Here is an 18,315-nt window from a genome sequence, read left to right as displayed (position 1 = left end):
TCCATCGTAATTACCTTGGGCCTTTGCAAGGGAACAATCTCAGTTCCAGGTATCCCTGCAGTGCCCATCGAGCCAGATACCACTTCATTTATCAAAAGATTTCCTTGGGCTACTGAAATACCTGTAGCCGCCAGGGTACTTGAAGAGTTTCCTTGGGCTTGCTGTGAACTCCTCACCGCTTGCTGTGATCTTGAAAACTCTTCCTTCCCCCCTTCCAGGGTTAGTCCTCCCAAACGGAGAGGACAGCAAGAGGGCATCTCGAGCCAGCGAGTCGACAAGCGACTCCTCCGTCGCTGCAGGACAGCTAGGCGGTCTTCGCTCGTCCGGAGACAGAATAACAGCCTCAAAGGAGAGATCCCGCACCTCAGCCTGTGCAGTCTCTCCAGCCATGGCATCCTCCGGCTGTGGCGTTCGTGAGCCGCGCTCCACGAAGACGTCCATCGGGCCCAATGGTGCTGCTGCCTCAACGGGGAATACCCGAAGTTTAGACTTCCTTTTTACCATAGCTCGCAGGGAATCCACACCATGAGCGCGTCGGCTTCTCCACAGCTACTCCCAATCCGCCATCTTAGATCTTCATTGTATTATTTTCAGCAATATTTTGCTGGTATGTGGAATTAATGCAATCGTTCTGTAATTGTTACAGTCCTTGACATCACCTTTCTTTGGTATAGGTATGAACGATGATGTTCTCTAATAGGTTGACCAAGTTTTTTCCTTCCAAATCTGTTGACACAGTCGAGTGAGGGCCATGATAGCATCTTCAGTACCTTTGATTAATTCAATTGGAATATCATCAAAACCAGGTGACTTGTTTTTCGATAAAGTTTTAATTGCTGCTATGATGTCTTCTTTTAAAATATCTGGTTCTTCTTTAACATCAGTTTCCAGTTCAATTTCCCCAATATTATTCTCATTGTCTTTTTTGTATAGATTTTATGTATATTCTTTCCATCTCTTTTTAATGCTTTCTGGATCATTCAATATAATTCCATTGGTGTCTTTAACCATCCCTAATCTAGGCTGGATTTTCAGCCGCAATCTCTTAACCTCCTGATATGCTAATCTGGTTTTTCTGTTTACTTGTTCCGATTCAATTTTCTGACAAATATTCTTTAGCTATTTTTCTTTATCTTGCCAAACTTGATGTTGAAACACGCAGATAATTTGTGATACTTTTTCTCTTATCAAGGAAAGTTTTGCTTGTCTTTTTTGTTCTGCTACTTTTCTAATTTCTTCTGAGATCCTAGGCAATTTCTTGGCTTTCATTCTCTTCTGGAGTGTTTTTGGGTTGTTGTTTTTTTTTTTGTGGGGGTGTTAGCTTCATCACTAATTATCTCTATCTTCTGTATCAAGACAAGCAAATCTGTTGTCTAGTTTTATCCCATAGCCTGATGGAATATTTTCAATGTAATATTTTGGGAGGTCTCTAATGATCTTCTTGCAAACCTTTACTTTGATCTTTCATGTCAAAAGCTTGTGGTCACTTCCACAATAAGCTCCTGGTTTAGTCCTTGCAGTCAAAACTTCAGATTTCCATCTCTGTCCTATGCAGATTTGATTTTGATGCATGCCATTTGAAGAGGTCTATGTGTAGTGGCAACGTTTGTGGTATTGGAAATGCGTATTCATGATTGACAGTTGGTTCATTTTGCAAAACTGTACTAAGTTATCACTAGCTTCATTTCTTTCTTCTATGCTGTGCTGTCCAACCACTGCATTTTCAGGTGTGCTTCCTACTTTGGCATTGAAATCCCCCATAATGATTAGTAGATCTTGTTTTGGCATTTGATCTATTTAATTTTGAAGTTGTTTGTAGAACAACTCTATATCTTCATCTTCTGCGTCTGTCGTTGGAGCATATACTTAGATCAAGATGACATTGATCAGCTTTCCCTGTAGACCAGGGGTGTCAAATGTTGGTCTTCAAGGGCCGCAATCCAGTCGGGTTTTCAGGATTTCCCCAATGAATATGCATGAGATCTATTAGCATACAATGAAAGCAGTGCATTCCTTTCAATTTGAAGTTGAATGGGTAATCCTGGTTTGGACACTCTGACCATATGAATTGCTGTATATGAAATTTCAAGCATGTTAATTTGAAATGGAGTCATACCCAGTAAGTTCCTGAAGACGCCTGGTGGCGAAACACGTGAATCGTGTCAAGCTGTATGAGAACATTGTGTATGGGTGAACTGGACATCACTGAACATCAATGGGATAAATGCAATTGAAGCAAATTATGAATATTTATGAGTGAGAACTTTGAATCCAAACATTTTGTATGCTGGTTGGTGGATATTGGTGCTATTTGATTGCTGCTATATCCAAGTGATGGGTGAACATTTCATGAAATCTTTTTAGGGGGATTTTATAGTTAATGTATGAATTGGGTGGGCTCTATATGTATGGTGATGTTATATGAGGTATATTTAAGATTATTTCATAAAATTAATAAAACTATTTTATATTTAACTTAATGGTTAATGATGAATTAAATGTTAAAATAGCTTTTTTTAAATTCATAGTATTGAAGCTATTGAAAGTTCATTGATAAGCCCTGACAGGATTATAAATTGATATACTATATCCCGAGAGCTCCAGAAGGAAGCTCTTCTGGCAGAATGCAAGTATTAAGATCTGCACTAGCAGTAAACTTGGAAATTGAGACTATCCTCAACATAAGAATCTCACTCCTAAGATGAGGTGTTATTATGAGGTATAGCTAGCACAAAAATTGATTTTTAAGTTACATTTAAGCCACCAAGAGATTGTATCAATTGACTGGAAGGTTTTCTATTGAGTTGAGTATTGGAGGAACCTTCCTACATTCCTGCCCCTTGCAGAGCTGTCAACAAAAATGGCTGCCATGAGTTCCCGTGGTCTCATGAGATTACAGCAGGAACTCATAGCAGCCATTTTTGTTGATGGCTCTGCACGGGGCTGGAGCATAGCAAGATCGCGCCTGCCCCGCTTTACCGCTAGACCACCAGGTAACATGTGGAGAGGTCCTGGAGGCAGGAGGAGGGAAGGGATGGGTCAGAGTCGGCCACATAAAAGGAGGAAAGGAACTCAGAATTTTCATGGCTCTGTACCTTTACAACTTACAATCGCAGGTCATGGCAGGAGGCAGGAGCGTAGGAAGATCGCCCCTGCTCTGCTTCACCGCTATGCCATCAGGTATGGCATGGAGAGATCTGGGAGGCGGGGGTGAGTCAGGGTTTAGAAACTCACGAATAACCAAATTCGCTAGTCCTAAACCCATGAATTTGGAGGGAGAAGTGTATCTATACAGTACAGTTTTGATTATCTCATGCATAAACAAAGGCAGAAAATGCAGGGTCCTAGGCCACAACGGTGCTGTTTTTACAGTAAAATGAGTTCCGGGTTCAAAACAAATTGTCTCAGGTGCAAAACTTCCCTCTATGCTACGCTGGAAAATGGAAAGAGAAGTCATGACTCTTAATGGCAGTGCAATGACATAAGTGTGCGTGTGAGGGGGCGGGTGTCTGTCAGATATGACGGATGGTCAGATAATCAAGACTGTACAGTATCTATATCTAATCACAGCTGACTGGATTTTAGTTTCTTCATAAATTCTAATCATGTTATCATATCCCCTAATTCTCATTCCCTCCTGAAAGTCTTCTAATTTTGCCCAGAAATTATTTTGTTAGCACTCTGCTGAGACTATTTGAATGAAAAGACTTTTCTTGTGAAAGTGATAACTTCATTTACACTGTAGCTTTGGCATAGGGGTTCTCATCCCAGTCCTTGGGATACACCCAGCCATATTTTCAGGATATCCAAAATGAATATTCAAGAAATAAATTTGCATGCAGTGCCTCCTTTGTATGCAAAACTATCTCATGCTTATTCATTGTGGATATCTTTAAAACTAGACTGGTTTGGTGTGTCCTGAGGACTAGTTTGAGAAACCTTGCTTTAGGGGAAAATTAATTCATAATAAAGGATTCTGGATGTGTTTTTCTGAAAAAGTACTTTCTCCCTGTCACCTGCTGCAGGCTGATGAACAGAAGCACAAGGCTCTTAGAGGAAAAACATTGCACTGTGGAGAGAAGAGGTGCGTCGCTCACCTATGCAGAGTTCATACAACAGTAGGTATCGGAGCCCCTGCTACTAGATTGTCACTTTAACCAAATCAACCCAAGAAAGCTGAACCTGTCCCGATTTCCCCAGTTCTTGCATAGTTTTATGGTCCTGCTTAGAGAAATCAGAATTACTTGCATAGCCATACGGATAGTAGATTAGAAGCAGGACCGGATCAGCTTCTTATCGAAGGCAGCAGCCATTGCTGTTGCTGCTGAACTTGGATCCTCCAGGGTCACATCTGCAAGGCTCAAGAGGACTGGGACACTCAAGATGAATAAAATCCCTGCATTTCAGCTATCTCTGTGGACGGAAGTAGTTTGGCTTCGGTGTGCCTAAGAGGTAGCACACACAAGCCCAGGAAGGGCAGCTGCTACCACAGTATCAGTCAGTCAGTCCTTTCTGGCAGACCAGTGGATATTGACAATGGACCTCAAAGTTGGTCTCATTCAGTTTGGTGCTGGCGCAGTTTACTGGCATTTCCTAGGTTTTCTGCTTGGGAAGGGGAGTGGATGACAGAGACCTTCCTGAAAAATGACAACTTTAAATAATTTTAGATTGGGTTTCCAAAATGGGTATAGCTTCATAGTTTTCTCCCATATTTTGCCTTTCAATGGGCAAACAGTTTATTTTGAAAATCTCTTTTTTATTTTTTGTTCAAAATTTTTTATTGCAAAACAGCAACAGTTCCAGACACTGCCATTAGAAATATTTGTTTCTTCTTTTACTGCTTTATGGGGTCCTTTTATCAAGCTGCGGTGGGGGTTTAACGCTCGTAATACCGCACGTTAAACCGCCTGCTGCGCTAGCCGCTAACGCCTGCATTGAGCAGGCGTTAGTTTTTTAGCTGGCCGCGGGGGTTAGCACGTGATGAAATGTCCGACGCGCTAACCCCGCTAGCGCGGCTTGATAAAAGGACCCCTTGGTTTTTGTAGTTATTGCATTTATTAAAAAAAAATTTATTGTATTTTCTTCTGTGTTTGATGATGTTCCTATTTGTATTTTGAAAATTAGCCAATTTATTTATTTGTGGTATTAATATACTGCTAGAGAATGACACAGGGACAAAGTTTCTCCCCACCCCCATCTCCATGAACTCTGTTTGATCCCATCCACACAAGCCTCAAATAGTTATGCTTATTAAAGTATAAAAAGAGCCAATATTCTGTACAACTGTGGATTTTATCAATCACAAATAATATAGAACAAGAATCAACAAAACCCCTGTCTCCCCGGTTATACTTACAGAACACAAATTTATTTATTGGGATTTATTAACTGTTCTTTTCATAAAGAACATAAAAGCATAAGAGTTGCCATACTGGGACAGACTGAAGGTCCATCAAGCCCAGTATCCTGTTTCCAACAGTGGCTAACCCAGGCCCCAAGTACCTAGCTAGATCCCAAAGCAGTTTACAATACATTGAATAGTAACTGGGTACTCAAGTATTTTCCCTATCTGTCCCAAAAGGCTCACACTCTGACTGTGGTACCTGGGGAAGTGGAGAGTTAAGTGGACTTGCCCAGAGTCACAGCGAGCAGACTGTGATCAAACTCGCAATCTCAGAGTGTCAAATACATAATAGCTGACCAAAAATGATAAACATAAATTGAACCAAAATTCCAAGAAGCTACATTTTGCATGTAGTACAATACCATATAGAAATATGCATTTCTTCCTATATTGTGCAAAACATAAAGATCACATATAAGAGGGATAGCGTTTGGGGGTGAGGTGCAACTAGGGTCACTGCCCCCTAGCCAGAGAAAGCCCAAAACATAGAAACATAGAACATGACGGCAGAAAAGGGCCATGGCCCATCTAGTCTGCCCACACTAATAGCCCACCCCCTAACTACCTCCATGAAGAGATCCCACATGCCAATCCCATCTTTTCTTAAAATCTGGCACGCTGCTTGCCTCAATTACCTGTTGTGGAAGATTATTCCAGCGATCAACCACCCTTTCAGTGAAGAAATATTTTCTGGTATCGCCATGAAATTTCCCACCCCTGAGTTTCAACGGATGCCCTCTTGTTGCTGTGGGTCCTTTAAGGAAAAAGAGATCCTCTTCCACCTCGATATGGCCTGTGACATATTTGAACGTCTCGATCATGTCTCCCCCCTCCCCTGCTGGAAGCTGAAGAAGGCAGTGGAATTTGTGATCCCCAGCTAAGTCTAACACCAGCTCTGGCAGGATACACATTTCAAATCACAAATATTCTAATCACATATTCTAATCACAAAATAGAAAATAAAATTAATTTTCTACTTTTTTGTTGTATCTTCATTTTATTTTTCAAATCATGTTGGTCTCAGGCTCTGGTTTCTGTTTCCCTCTGTCTTCTATTAACTCACATTCCAGGGTTTCCTGCCCATTTGACATGTCTTCTTTCAACATGCTCCTATGGATCCAGCACCTCTCTACCTTCTCTCCAGCTCTAGCTCTCCACCCCCCCCCCCAGCACCCTGTCTTTTTCCTCCAGATCCAGCACCTCTTTCTCCCTTCAACAACAGCTCTGGAGCCAGTCAGCCTGCCCCTCCCCCCCTTTGCAGGTCCATCAGCCCCCACTTGTGGGCCCTGTAGTCCCAGAAACCCTCCCCTTGTGGTTAAAAAACCCAAAAACCTATGCAACTCTTGTGCCCATGAGTCGGCCTCTTTATGCTTTCCTCCCCACTTTCCCTCCCACCCTGCACCCATCAGTACATTAAGGAGCTTCAGCCACAAAAGAAAAATCTTCACAGGCCTGCTCCGGAGCCTTCCTTCTACCAGATCCTTTCTGCTGATGCAACTTCCTGTTTCGTGAAAACTGGAAGTTACATCAGAAAGAGGGACTCGGCAGAAGGAAGGCTTCTGAGGAGGCCTGTGAAGATTTTCCGTAATGGCTGAAGCTCCTTAAAACCATAGGTGCAGGGTGGAAGGAAGGCATAGAGGGACTGACCAGTAAAAAAAAAGAAAAAGTGATTACTGTAAGAGCAAGGCTTTTCACCGCTCTCATGGGTCCCCATTCCTGTTCATGCACTAACTGCTGTTCTAAAACCAACCAACCAAAGCAGTTAATTTGTAGCCCTGGAATATTAGGCATGAATATCCCTAGCACAACTCTGTGGAGTCTTTTACTTCTAGGCACCTAGAAGGAGGCCTGCCTGCAGTTGAAGTTTTGCTGCAGTTCCAGCTGCCCAAGCTGAGGCTGTTCCACTCTGGCCATTCCCCAGAGAGAAAAGATACTCCTCAAGAGGTGAACCTAAGGCTGTTGCCCCTTTGGAAGTAATACAGGTTTTTGGACTTGTTGGCACTTGTTAGTGGAAGGGGGGGGGGAATTATTGCTTTATTCTGTGTTTTGTTTTGTTGCTGTATTTACTGTGATTCTGCCAATTTTATGTTTTTGATATTATGTCTTGTATTTATGTTTGTATTTATTGCATTGAAATTGGGAGTCATTATTATTTTGTAGCTCTGTGATGCACTCTCATCTTTCCTGGGTGAGAATGAGTGTAAGGATAGCTGTATTAGGGTTTGTGGAAATTATTTTGTACATTTTATACTGTATGGTACTGATGCATTTTATTTTTGACGATGTAAAACACTTTAGATTCACTTGTATGGAAATCAAGCTGTATATAGAGAATAACATGGAGACAAATTTGTCCCCGTCCCCACAGGAACTCAATTTCCCCATCCCGTCCCCATGAGTTTTGTCACTGTTCCTGCCCCATTCATGTAAGCTCTGCCTTAACTGCACAATCCTCAAACACTTATGATATTAAAGCTTGTGCAGATGAGGATGGAACTTGCAGGAATGGGGCAAGGACAGGAAAATAACTCATGGGGATGGGATGGGAAAATGAGTTCCCGTGGGGACGGGGAAAAATTTGTCACCGTGTCATTCTCTATATGCCTAAGAAAATAGAAATCTAAAGTTATGATTGGGAAGGTCCTAATGATTTTGTGATGGGATGTACATCCCATCCCAGGAACATCAGGAACCCAGGTCTCCTCATCTACTTCCAGATCAACTCATCACATAACTCAGGGAGGAGAGGATTACGGTCCTGTATGGGGAGGTACTAGACAGCATAGAGAGACTAGGAGGGTGGTGGCAGGACCCAGATATCTAAATTATTTTCGATGAGGACACCCTGGTCAGGGTGACTGTTGACTAAAGAAAACTCAGAAGATAGAATGGAATGATTTGTATTTGAAGGACCTGATTTGCATAGTTATTTGTATATGTACTTTCTAAAAAGATACAAGGGGTTTTGAAGCCATTAAGTGACCCTAAGGACTGGGGAAAGACCCAGAAAGGGAGGGGAAGTCCTCTCTTCCCTGTTATAGGACTCCAGGGGGGTCTTTGATGGGGGGATTGGCATCTTCTCACCCTAAGGTAAAAAGGAGAACCTATTTATGATACTTCAGATGAACAAAGCATATTTCAAGAGTCTTGGGAGAGTGACTCTCAATAGGAGGAATGCAGGCATAAGCCTAACTCCTGGTAAGCCCTTAAGAGTGAGAGTTCCTGGTGGTAGTTTGTACCAGTATATTCTGAGGATATTCCATCTGACAGCCATCCAAAGATGTTTGAGATGGGTTGGTCTCAGTCTAAAGTACCTCTGAGAGGATTGAAGGTGCTTAGTAGTTCATGTGGGCGGGCAGATTAGAGAAGCCATATGGTCTTTATCTACTGCTTTTTCCTATGTTTTTGGTTTTTCTTCATGTTGGTTTTTGAGAGGTACACTTTTTTAAATCAGGTCAGCATAGCTCTCAAAAGTTAGTATTCCGGTAGAAGGTGTGCACCTTTAACTTGTTTGACCCTTATTACTGAAGTGACTGCAACCACAATACACTGCTCATTTTAAGTACTTTGATGGTTATGAAGAGAGACACAATTTTTCCTTCCTTGTCTTTCTCACAGATATGCCTTTTTGAGACCAGTTATCATTCAGGGACTCACAGATAACTCGGTGAGTGACAACTGACTTTGTTTAGGGAATAATCTTCATTTTGTGCAGTTGGGAAGCCTGATGACCTATGGAGTACTGAGGGACTATGCAGAGGTCTCCCTCTAGAGCAGGGATCTCAAAGCCCCTCCTTGAGGGCCGCAATCCAGTCGGGTTTTCAGGATTTCCCCAATGAATATGCATTGAAAGCAGTGCATGCACATAGATCTCATGCATATTCATTGGGGAAATCCTGAAAACCCGACTGGATTGCGGCCCTCAAGGAGGGACTTTGGGACCCTGCTCTAGAGCTAAAAGCTGCAGCATATCATTTTACCCTATTTCCTTGATCCCCAGAAACTTTGTACTCCTTTTGGTTATTAGTGTCTTACTCTTTTCTTGTGCTTCACTCATCTATTAGAGGGGGCTGCATTCCCAGAATACATCATACACAAACAGAGACACACACTTAAGGGCTTGGTTTCATTGTATCTGGTTTCTGCATTTAGTCAGTGGCCACAGAGGGTCATGTATTTATTCCTTTTCTGGCAAGTATGATTGTGTAGATTCCTAGTCATCATAGTCCATCAAAAATATGTTCCTGTGTGTGTGAAAACATATCTTTCTGCAAGTGAATCATCTGTTTAACAGCACCAGTAAAAATGTCCTGGACAAAAAGTGAAGGTTTGCCCTTATCCCTGCTATAACATTCTTAGAAATAACTAGTCAATGCATTGCATTTGACATCTGCCAACCAGAATTACATTATATAACTTAGCTGTGTTCTGAATCTGCTAATCTAGCACTAGTACCTAAGGCACATTGAGAAATCACAGCTTGGGAGCTATTTATTAGCTTAGCTTAGCTTTTAGGGCTGTCTGTGGGACTGGCCCATGGAACTGGTCGTCTTGGGGTTGGTCACATAGTCTCTGCTCAGTGCTTTCTTTCACATATATTTCAGGAGTTCCAAGCCCTTTGTACAAAGGAGAGGCTACTGGAGGAGTACGGTGAGCATCTGGTGCGTCTGAGCACAGCCAATACCTATTCCTATCAGAAAGGTAAGACTACTTTACCTGGGCAACTCATAATGGGCAAGAAATAGTGTGGGGTTGGGTGGCAGGAGTAAAGGGGCACTTTGTGGAGAGTATAATTGAAACATCTGATTCAAATTTGTGAGCCACAGGAGTGAAGGAAACTCATCACACAAAGTCTTTTCCCTTTTTCACTAACTAGCAAGCTATAGTTTTAGATCCCTTGTTTCTGACAGCTAAACACAGATAAGTCATTTTCTGGATTAAGCCCAAGGAGCGTCTTTCTCCCAATCTGCCCATTTGGTGCCATTTTCTTCAATAACATCTTGGACCATTCATTGGATTTTCCAAAGTACTAGACTACCATCATCACTCTTTCACTGTAAATGGCTCCACCTAACTTTGCCTTCCCCTTCGCCCCCTACTTATTTATTTATTCAATTTTCTATACCGGTCTCCCAGGGGAGCTCAGAATGGTTTACATGAATTTAGTCAGGTACTCAAGTATTTTTCCCTGTTTTTTCCGGGGGCTCACAATCTATCTAATGTACTGGGGGCAATGGGAGGATTAAGTGACTTGCCCATGGTCACAAGGAGCAGCATGGGTGTGAAGCTACAACCACAGGGTGCTAAGGCTGTAGCTTTTAACCACTGCGCCACACACTCCCCTTGACTTTAAAAGAAAGAGGGTCACTATAAAAAAGAGTGAACAGCAGGAGATCATAGAAATGTAGGCATGTAGAAAAATGAAGGCAGGTAAAGACCATATGGCCTATCCAATCTGCCCATCCTCCATACTATCTACTATCCCTTCCTCTCCCTCAGATATCCTATGAACTTTTGAATTCAGATCTTGGCTGGGAGGATTGCAAAGATATGGTGTAGATCTGAAAAAAAATCCTGTATACCATTTTTGTGTCTCTTACCCTGTTGGAAGTTGGACACCTGAACTCAGATTCTTCTCTCCTTCTATACAGTGAATGTTCGGTTCCGGGAATATGTGGAGCATTTGCTGAAACCTCAGGACCAGGACTGTCTGGGGAGTGGTCAGTACAGCTTAGTATTATTTCTTTAAGTTCCTGAGAGAACCACAGGATTCCAGTCCCTAGGAGATGTAGAGTACTTTATTCCCCCCCCCCCCCCCTTTGATTTCCACCTTCCTGCCTGTTCCTTTCCTGGGATGTGCAGAGTGCATCAGTCCCTTCATTTTCAGTAAGATTCCACTATCTCTTTAAAATCAGTGCTATATAACATGATGATTCTTATTTTTTTCTCTTGCAGACACACTATACTTTTTTGGCGACAATAACTTTACAGAATGGGGCCCCCTATTCGAGAAGTATTCTGCACCTCCTTTCCAGATCCCAGGCACCAGCAAAGCATACAGTTTTGGGATTGCAGGTGAGAATTGGTGCAGGGACTAGGGGAAGAGAAAGAGGATTGGCAGCACATAAATCACTACAGGTATGTTAGAACATAAGAACAGCCTTACTGGGTCAGCCCAGTAGCCCATTCTCACGGTGGCCAATCCAGGTCACTAGTACCTGGCCAAAACCCAAAGAGTAGCAACATTCCATGCTACTGATCCAGGGCAAGCAGTGGCTTTCCCCATGTCTTTCTCAATAACAGACTATGGACTTTTTCTCCAAAAAAGTATCCCAACCTTTCCTAAAACCAGCTATGCTATCTGATCTTACCACAACCTCTGTAAATATTGACTTAAGGTTGGAAATATCACAAATTCAGTTTAGAATAGTTCTATTGGAGCCCTAGACCTTTTGCTTAATTATAAGCATTTTATACCTCAGATCATAAATAACATCTATCATACTATATAAATTAAAATGATTATATTTTTTTACAATTTGAATAGTGTATTTGAAATGCTACAATTAAATAACAATACAATTTAATACCTTGTTTCCCTGAAAATAAGACAGTGTCATATTAATTTTGGATCTAAAAAATGCAGGGATGTTTTCATGTACAACAATGATCTCTCCCTTCTTCTCCTCCTGGACACGGGGCGAAACATCGATCCAGAGCGATGAGCATGGTGCTGAACTTCCAAATTCTTCCTTTTTCTTCCCCCCCCTCATGTGCAGTATCGTTCCTCCCCTCTCACCCATCCCCTTGTGCAGCATCTTTCTATCCCTCCCTCCCATCCCCCTGTGCAGCAGAACCCCACTGACCCTCCCACCATGAGACTGACATACCTCGGCTCCGATGCCTCCTAAAGCAGCAGGAGTATGGGGGTTGCTGAATGAACGAGTTCAATTTTTTTCATCAAATCAGGCAGCACTAGTGTCAGGGATGGAGTCCGGGAGTGTCGGGTACATTTGGGTGAGGGGGTAGAGGGGTTGCTTCAGGGGTCTTAACCAGGGCTTATTTTTGGGGTAGGGCTTATATTAGGAGCATCTTTAAAAATCATGTTAGGGCTTATTTTCGGGATAGGTCTTATTTTCAGGGAAACAGGGTAGTAACATTGTAAATGACAGCAGATAAAGACCTGAATGGTCCATCTAGTCTGCCCAATAGGTACATGCTTTCAATTGTCTTTGTTCATTGATATTTCTGTGTTATAGACTGTTGAAGTCTGTCCAGTAATGTGTTTAGGTTCTAACTACTGGAGTTGCCGTCGAAGCTCACTCCAGTCTATCTAGACCACGCCAAATTACTGGAGTTCCCATCAAAGCCCTCCCCAGCCCATCGTAAGCCGAATAGCCATATACAGGACACAAACCATTCAAGTTTGCCCAGTACTGACCTTGGTTCTTGCAATTATACCCTTTATTTTTTGATTAGAGATCCTCTGTGCTCATCCCATGCTCTTGAGTTCTGTCACTTTTCTCCTCCCTCAGAAGGGCATTCCAGGCATCCACCACCCTCTCTTTAAAAAATAATTTCCTCATTTTACTCCTAAGTCTACCACCCCACAACCTCAATTTATGTCCTCTAGTTTTACCATTTTTCTTTCCCTCTAGAAGTGTTAAAAATCTTGGTATCATCTGCAAAAAGGCAAACCTTACAGTTCAACCCTTCGACAATGTCACTCACAAACATATTGAACAGAATTGGCTGCAGCACCAATCCCTGAGGCACTCCAGTACTTATCCTTCCTTCCTCCGAGTGAATTCCATTAACCACCACCTTCTGATATCTGTCCGTCAAACAGTTTCTAATCCAGTTCACAACTTTGGGTCTTAAAGCTTCAGGGCAGCCACCGGCAGTTTGAGAACGGCTGCCATCAGGGCTGGATTGCAGCAGAGTCATCGCCCCCCCCAGCATCATCGTCCCGGGCCCCCCCTCCCCCAGCATTATCACCCCACGCCCTCCCCCATCGATCCTCCCACTGTGAGAAGACCGACAAACCTCCCTCCAGCACTCGTCGGCAGCCGCAGCACTCTAAACAGGCTGCTTCGCAGTTTGCGGCCTTCTGCTGGTGATTCCCTCTGCCGTGCCACTGATGTTCAGGCTGTGTCTGCTTAGAGAAACGTTACTCAGTTTTGCAGTTTATGTATGTTCAAATTTGGCCTTTTGTGGCATTTGTTAATCATGTATTTGGTTATCATGATCATGAGCAGAATTAACTTGTAGCGGGGAGTCCACGCACCCCCCTCCCCTCTCTCTTTTCTTGTATTTCCTGTTTCTACTAGATCTTCCTGGCTTTGCTACCTACTGAGCTGGGAGGGGAGTGTCCTGAGAGGTGACCTAGGAGAGGGGGATGGATTTATTTGTTAGTTCTACAGCCAAGGGTAGAATAGATGCAAGACCCTATGGTGAAACTTCCAGAGGCTATTTACAAGAAAAAAGATTAACAGAGGTGAGTAACTTAATCTTTCTGTACCATCTCTTTATATAGCATCCTATAGTACCTCTGAACCATTTTGTCCTAGTGAAACATTGGAAATGTTAGATAATGGATTTTATCTCTTTGCTATTTCATTGGATTTGGCTGCTGCTTTTGATCTTGTGGACCTTGATTTAATGGTAAAAAGGTTGTAATCAATAGGGTTGTCATCCATTGTTTTGAATTGGTTTGAATCTTTTCTACCTAATAGGACATATTCAGTAAAAGGAAAGACATCTACTTCTAAAAAATATCAGCTATCTTGTGGAATCCCCCAAGGATCTCCTATATTATTTAATATCTTTTTAGCGCTGCTTATTTCTTTGATTCAGGAGATGGGCTTTAGAGTATATTGTTATGCTGATGATATTCTATTAGTTGCTAAAATTGATCCAATTCATTTAGATTTGAATCCTCTGAAAGAAGGACTCTCAGTAATTGCCTAATGATTAGCTGACCATAGATTAGTCCTGAGTATTGAGAAATGTGTATCTTGTTGGATTACAGGACATTACGTACAACCAAATTTGGAAGTTGAATTTTTTGGAAAGCATATCCCATTGGTAAAAAGTTTTAGATATCTGGGAATTTGGGTTGATTATCAATTGACCTTTGAAAAACAAGTATCAGATGTTATAAAAATGGGATTCTATACATTAAGGGGCTTTCATAATTGAAAGAGAAAAATGTCCAAAAACTGGCCTAAGTCGGCATTTGGACGAACATTTCTCAAAAATGTCCAAGTGCCGATAATAAAAACGGGTTTTGGACGTATTTCTAAACGACCTAGGCCTTCATAGTGCCGCTGAACGACCAAAGCTAAACGGGGCATTTCAGGAGGTGTGGCAAGGGCAGGAGTTGGGCAGGACGTGGGCCGGCTTAGACTTAGTCGTACAGCATGTATAACCAAAAGTTATACAGCCCATGATTGATAGAACTTGGATGTTGTGACTTAGACCATGTAAAACAGCAGTGCCCTATAAGGTACCCCACTGTTTAGGTGGCATGTCTGGGTGTGCAGTCCATCACTTTGCAGACCTCTCCCATGTCCAACAAGGCTTGTTCTAGGCGTTTTGGACTTGGATGGAAAGTTGGACTAAAATGTGGTATAAAGATGGACGATTTAGTGGTTTGGACGATCAGATCGGCAGGATGTATAATTACACGATTTTCGAAACGAAAAAAAAGTTGGACGTATCTTTCGAAAATGTGTCTTAAGCTCTTTTTAACTTTGGACGACTTGCGAGATGGACGTAAACGGACTTAGACGTCCCTTTCGATTATGCCCCTCTAAGGGCCTTGAGGACCATAAGAGGATTATTCTAGGAGAAACATCTACACACCCTTTTCCATGCTTTAATAATTTCAAAATTGGATTATTGCAATATTGTATACCTGGGGACCTCAAATAGGAATCTGAAAAGATTACAAACTCTACAGAATACCGCAATAAAAGTTTTAGGCTTTAAGAAAAAAATCGATAGGGGTAACACCTCTTTATTTGCAATATCATTGGTTACCCATTCTTTATAGAATCCAATTTAAAGCTTTATTTCTTGCGCATAGAGTTTTTTACTCTCTGCAGCCTGCTTATCTACATTCATATTTAATTCCTTATTCGCTATTAAGAACTTGAGATCTATTCAGGATAATAGAATGGTAATACCTTCTGTTCATAGAGCTAGATAGGAGTCTACTCAAAATAAAGCATTCTGTTTTGCAGCTCCAAATTTATGGAATCATATGCCAAGAAAGCTGAGACTAGAGGCAAATCTGAAATCTTTCAAATTTATGTTAAAAAACAGTATTTTTTTAAAGAAGCATTCGGACTAGATTGAAATCAATCGGATATTACTCATATCTTCTGAATGTTCTTGATCTTCAGTTAGCAGTCTTGGGAAAATTTAAAGCTTAATGGTAATTATATAATTTTATTTAGGTGTGAATGTTTTTTGTAAGAGTGAATGTTTCTTAGTATACCTGCTGTTTATATGGATTAGGTCTTTACTATTTAATAATGGAGTTCTTTTTTATATTTGTTTTATCTTCATTTTATTTTTATTATATTTTGTAAACCGCTTGGACCAGTAAAATGAACGAGCAGTACAACAAGTTTAATAAACCATAGTGGTGAGTACACTAAGGGCCCCTTTTAGAAAGCCCAATAGCTTGTCCCACTGTGGCTCATGCACCAAAGCCCATTCAGTTCCTATGGGCTTTGGTGCATGTGTCACAGGAGAATTGCTACTGTGGCTTTGTAAAATGGGCCTTGTGGTTGTGCAATACTGTACATTACATTGCTGATTTATTTTCCAGCATTATTGTATTCAATTTTTTCATTTAACAGTGTTACTTCTAATGATGAGAAAACCACGGTGCATTACATTGCTTGTTAAGCAGACTAATTGCTTACTGTGATTGTGCAATTCTGTGCAGGATTTTTCAGCACTGTTCTGTGGAATTATTTTAAGAATTCTACTTTTATAAGCAGTACTGCAAATAAAAAATATGTTTGCAACATTCTAAATGTTCTACTATGGTTTTTGTCAAATGTTGTACCATGCAGGAATCTAGTCCTATTTTCCCTATATGATCCAGTATTCACTTTACATGGTTTGGAGGCACAAAATGTACTCCTGGAACCTAACCTCTGTATTCCCATAGGTGTAGAATTTTGTTATTTGTGATTTTGTGGTTTGCAAATTTTTCCAGGAACCATACTACCACAAATAACTAGAATGGACTATACATGTGCAAGCATTTGTCTTTGAATATAGGTTTGTTTTACTCCAACCAAAAATATGTTCCTCTGTGTGTGAAAACATCTCTCTCTGCAAGTGAATTATCTGTTTAAGAGCACCTGTAAATATATATGTGTATCATCAGTCTGTACAGTAAGAATGTCCTGGACAAAAAGTGAAGGTTTACCCTTATCCCTACTTCCTGTCTTCCACAGGCTCTGGCACCGGTGTCCCATTCCACTGGCATGGACCAGGTTTTTCAGAAGTGATATTTGGCAGGAAGGTGAGAACAGGCCCTATTCTTTCCAAATGTTGACTAGTTAATGCTTTTGGGAAGGGCTCACAGAAACAAAACTGCAGACAATTAATAATTGTTCAAAGGAAACAAGAGTCAGGAAGCCACCTCAACTCACCCAAATTTGTGCTCTTAATTTCTTTTCCTCAAAGCGCTGGTTCCTTTATCCCCCAGAGAAGACACCAGAATTCAATCCGAATAGAACAACACTCTCATGGCTGATGGAAACATACCCTCTGTTGCTAGATGTGGATCGACCCTTGGAGTGTACTATCCATCCAGGTGAGGTGAGTTTCACTACTCTGGCATTTCATGAAAACTGGGACTGGGATCAGCAGTTCACGTAGAGCAGGGGTTCTCAATCCACCCCTTAGGATGCACCTAGTCACTTCGGTTTTCAGCATAAAAGCAATGAATATGCATGAGAGATCTACATACAATGGAAGTAGCTCATCCAAATTCATTGTGGATATCCTGAAGACCTGATTGGCTTGGTCTGTCCTGAGGACTGGCTTGAGAACCTCTGATCTAGAAGAATCAGAGAATCAACCCATCCAATAATGTTTATCTTAAAAGCTTGATATACCACTGTCCTTATTCAGACCTAAGTGGTTCACAATTCTAAAATATCAGATAGCTCTATAAAAGTGAAAGGAATTCCATCAACATGATTGGAAAGACTTAGCCATCCAATCTCAGAAGAATCAGAGTACCCATCTAGTTTTATTTCTGGTTTTATTTTATTCAGATCTGATATACCATCAAATGGCCCAATTAAGCTTCATAGTGGCGTACTATTAAAAGCAAATCTAGTAAGAGATTCAAAGTTCTGGAGACTTTGTGAAAGCTGATGTGCTCTAGCAATCCCACAAGTTTTTTTTTCCATTTTTGTTTTTTTCTTTGTGTGTGTTTTCAGCATCTTTCTCCTGCTATTGCACTATGAGCCTTCATTCAGAGTTCTTTAGGTTTCTCAAAAGAATAAAAGAAAAAGTCATACTTAGCCAGACTCGGGTTCATCAACTTGCGTCACAAAATACCCAGAAGAGTCCAGAAAGTACATCAGCAATGCTTGTTTGTTTTTTTTTAAGTCTCTATATTTGTATTCTGTCTCCTCCCTCTCTATGGCTTAATTATTCCAGTCCGGAGAGAGCCCGGGGATGTTTCGCAGTTAACACTCTTCTGGGTGTAATTCGCGTCAGCTTTTCCCTGGGGTTTCCCAGTGGTGGCTGTGTGACTGAGGGCTCTCCCGCTTAAGCAGTCATTAATTTCTAACATCAGTTGATTGAGCGTTCAGTTGGTCTTTGTCTCTTTCCCCGAGTCATTTTCCTTTCTTGGGGTTTGGGAGGTTTTT

The 18,315-nt window shown here is 41.5% G+C and overlaps 1 protein-coding gene across 6 annotated transcripts in view; it reads left to right on the top strand.

Annotated features, from left to right (window-relative positions):
- The window catches only part of JMJD8 (jumonji domain containing 8), a 32,959-nt gene that overhangs the window by 10,701 nt on the left and 3,943 nt on the right, over positions 1-18,315 (top strand). For 5 of the 6 annotated variants that reach the window (XM_033962679.1, XM_033962681.1, XM_033962678.1 and 2 more), the window contains 7 exons: positions 4,026-4,118; positions 9,023-9,071; positions 10,009-10,105; positions 11,056-11,124; positions 11,360-11,479; positions 16,885-16,952; positions 17,117-17,246. In XM_033962679.1, the coding sequence (XP_033818570.1) occupies positions 4,026-4,118; positions 9,023-9,071; positions 10,009-10,105; positions 11,056-11,124; positions 11,360-11,479; positions 16,885-16,952; positions 17,117-17,246 (626 nt within the window). Of the gene's footprint in view, positions 1-4,025; positions 4,119-9,022; positions 9,072-10,008; positions 10,106-11,055; positions 11,125-11,359; positions 11,480-16,884; positions 16,953-17,116; positions 17,252-18,315 lie in introns of all 6 variants that reach the window. The other variant, XM_033962680.1, reaches the window with a different exon arrangement.

The sequence above is a fragment of the Geotrypetes seraphini genome, chromosome 11 (assembly GCF_902459505.1).
Source record: "Geotrypetes seraphini chromosome 11, aGeoSer1.1, whole genome shotgun sequence".
Lineage (NCBI taxonomy): Eukaryota > Metazoa > Chordata > Amphibia > Gymnophiona > Dermophiidae > Geotrypetes > Geotrypetes seraphini.
The sequence above is the reverse complement of the archived record's forward strand: the minus strand, read 5'-3'. Positions and strand labels throughout refer to the sequence as shown.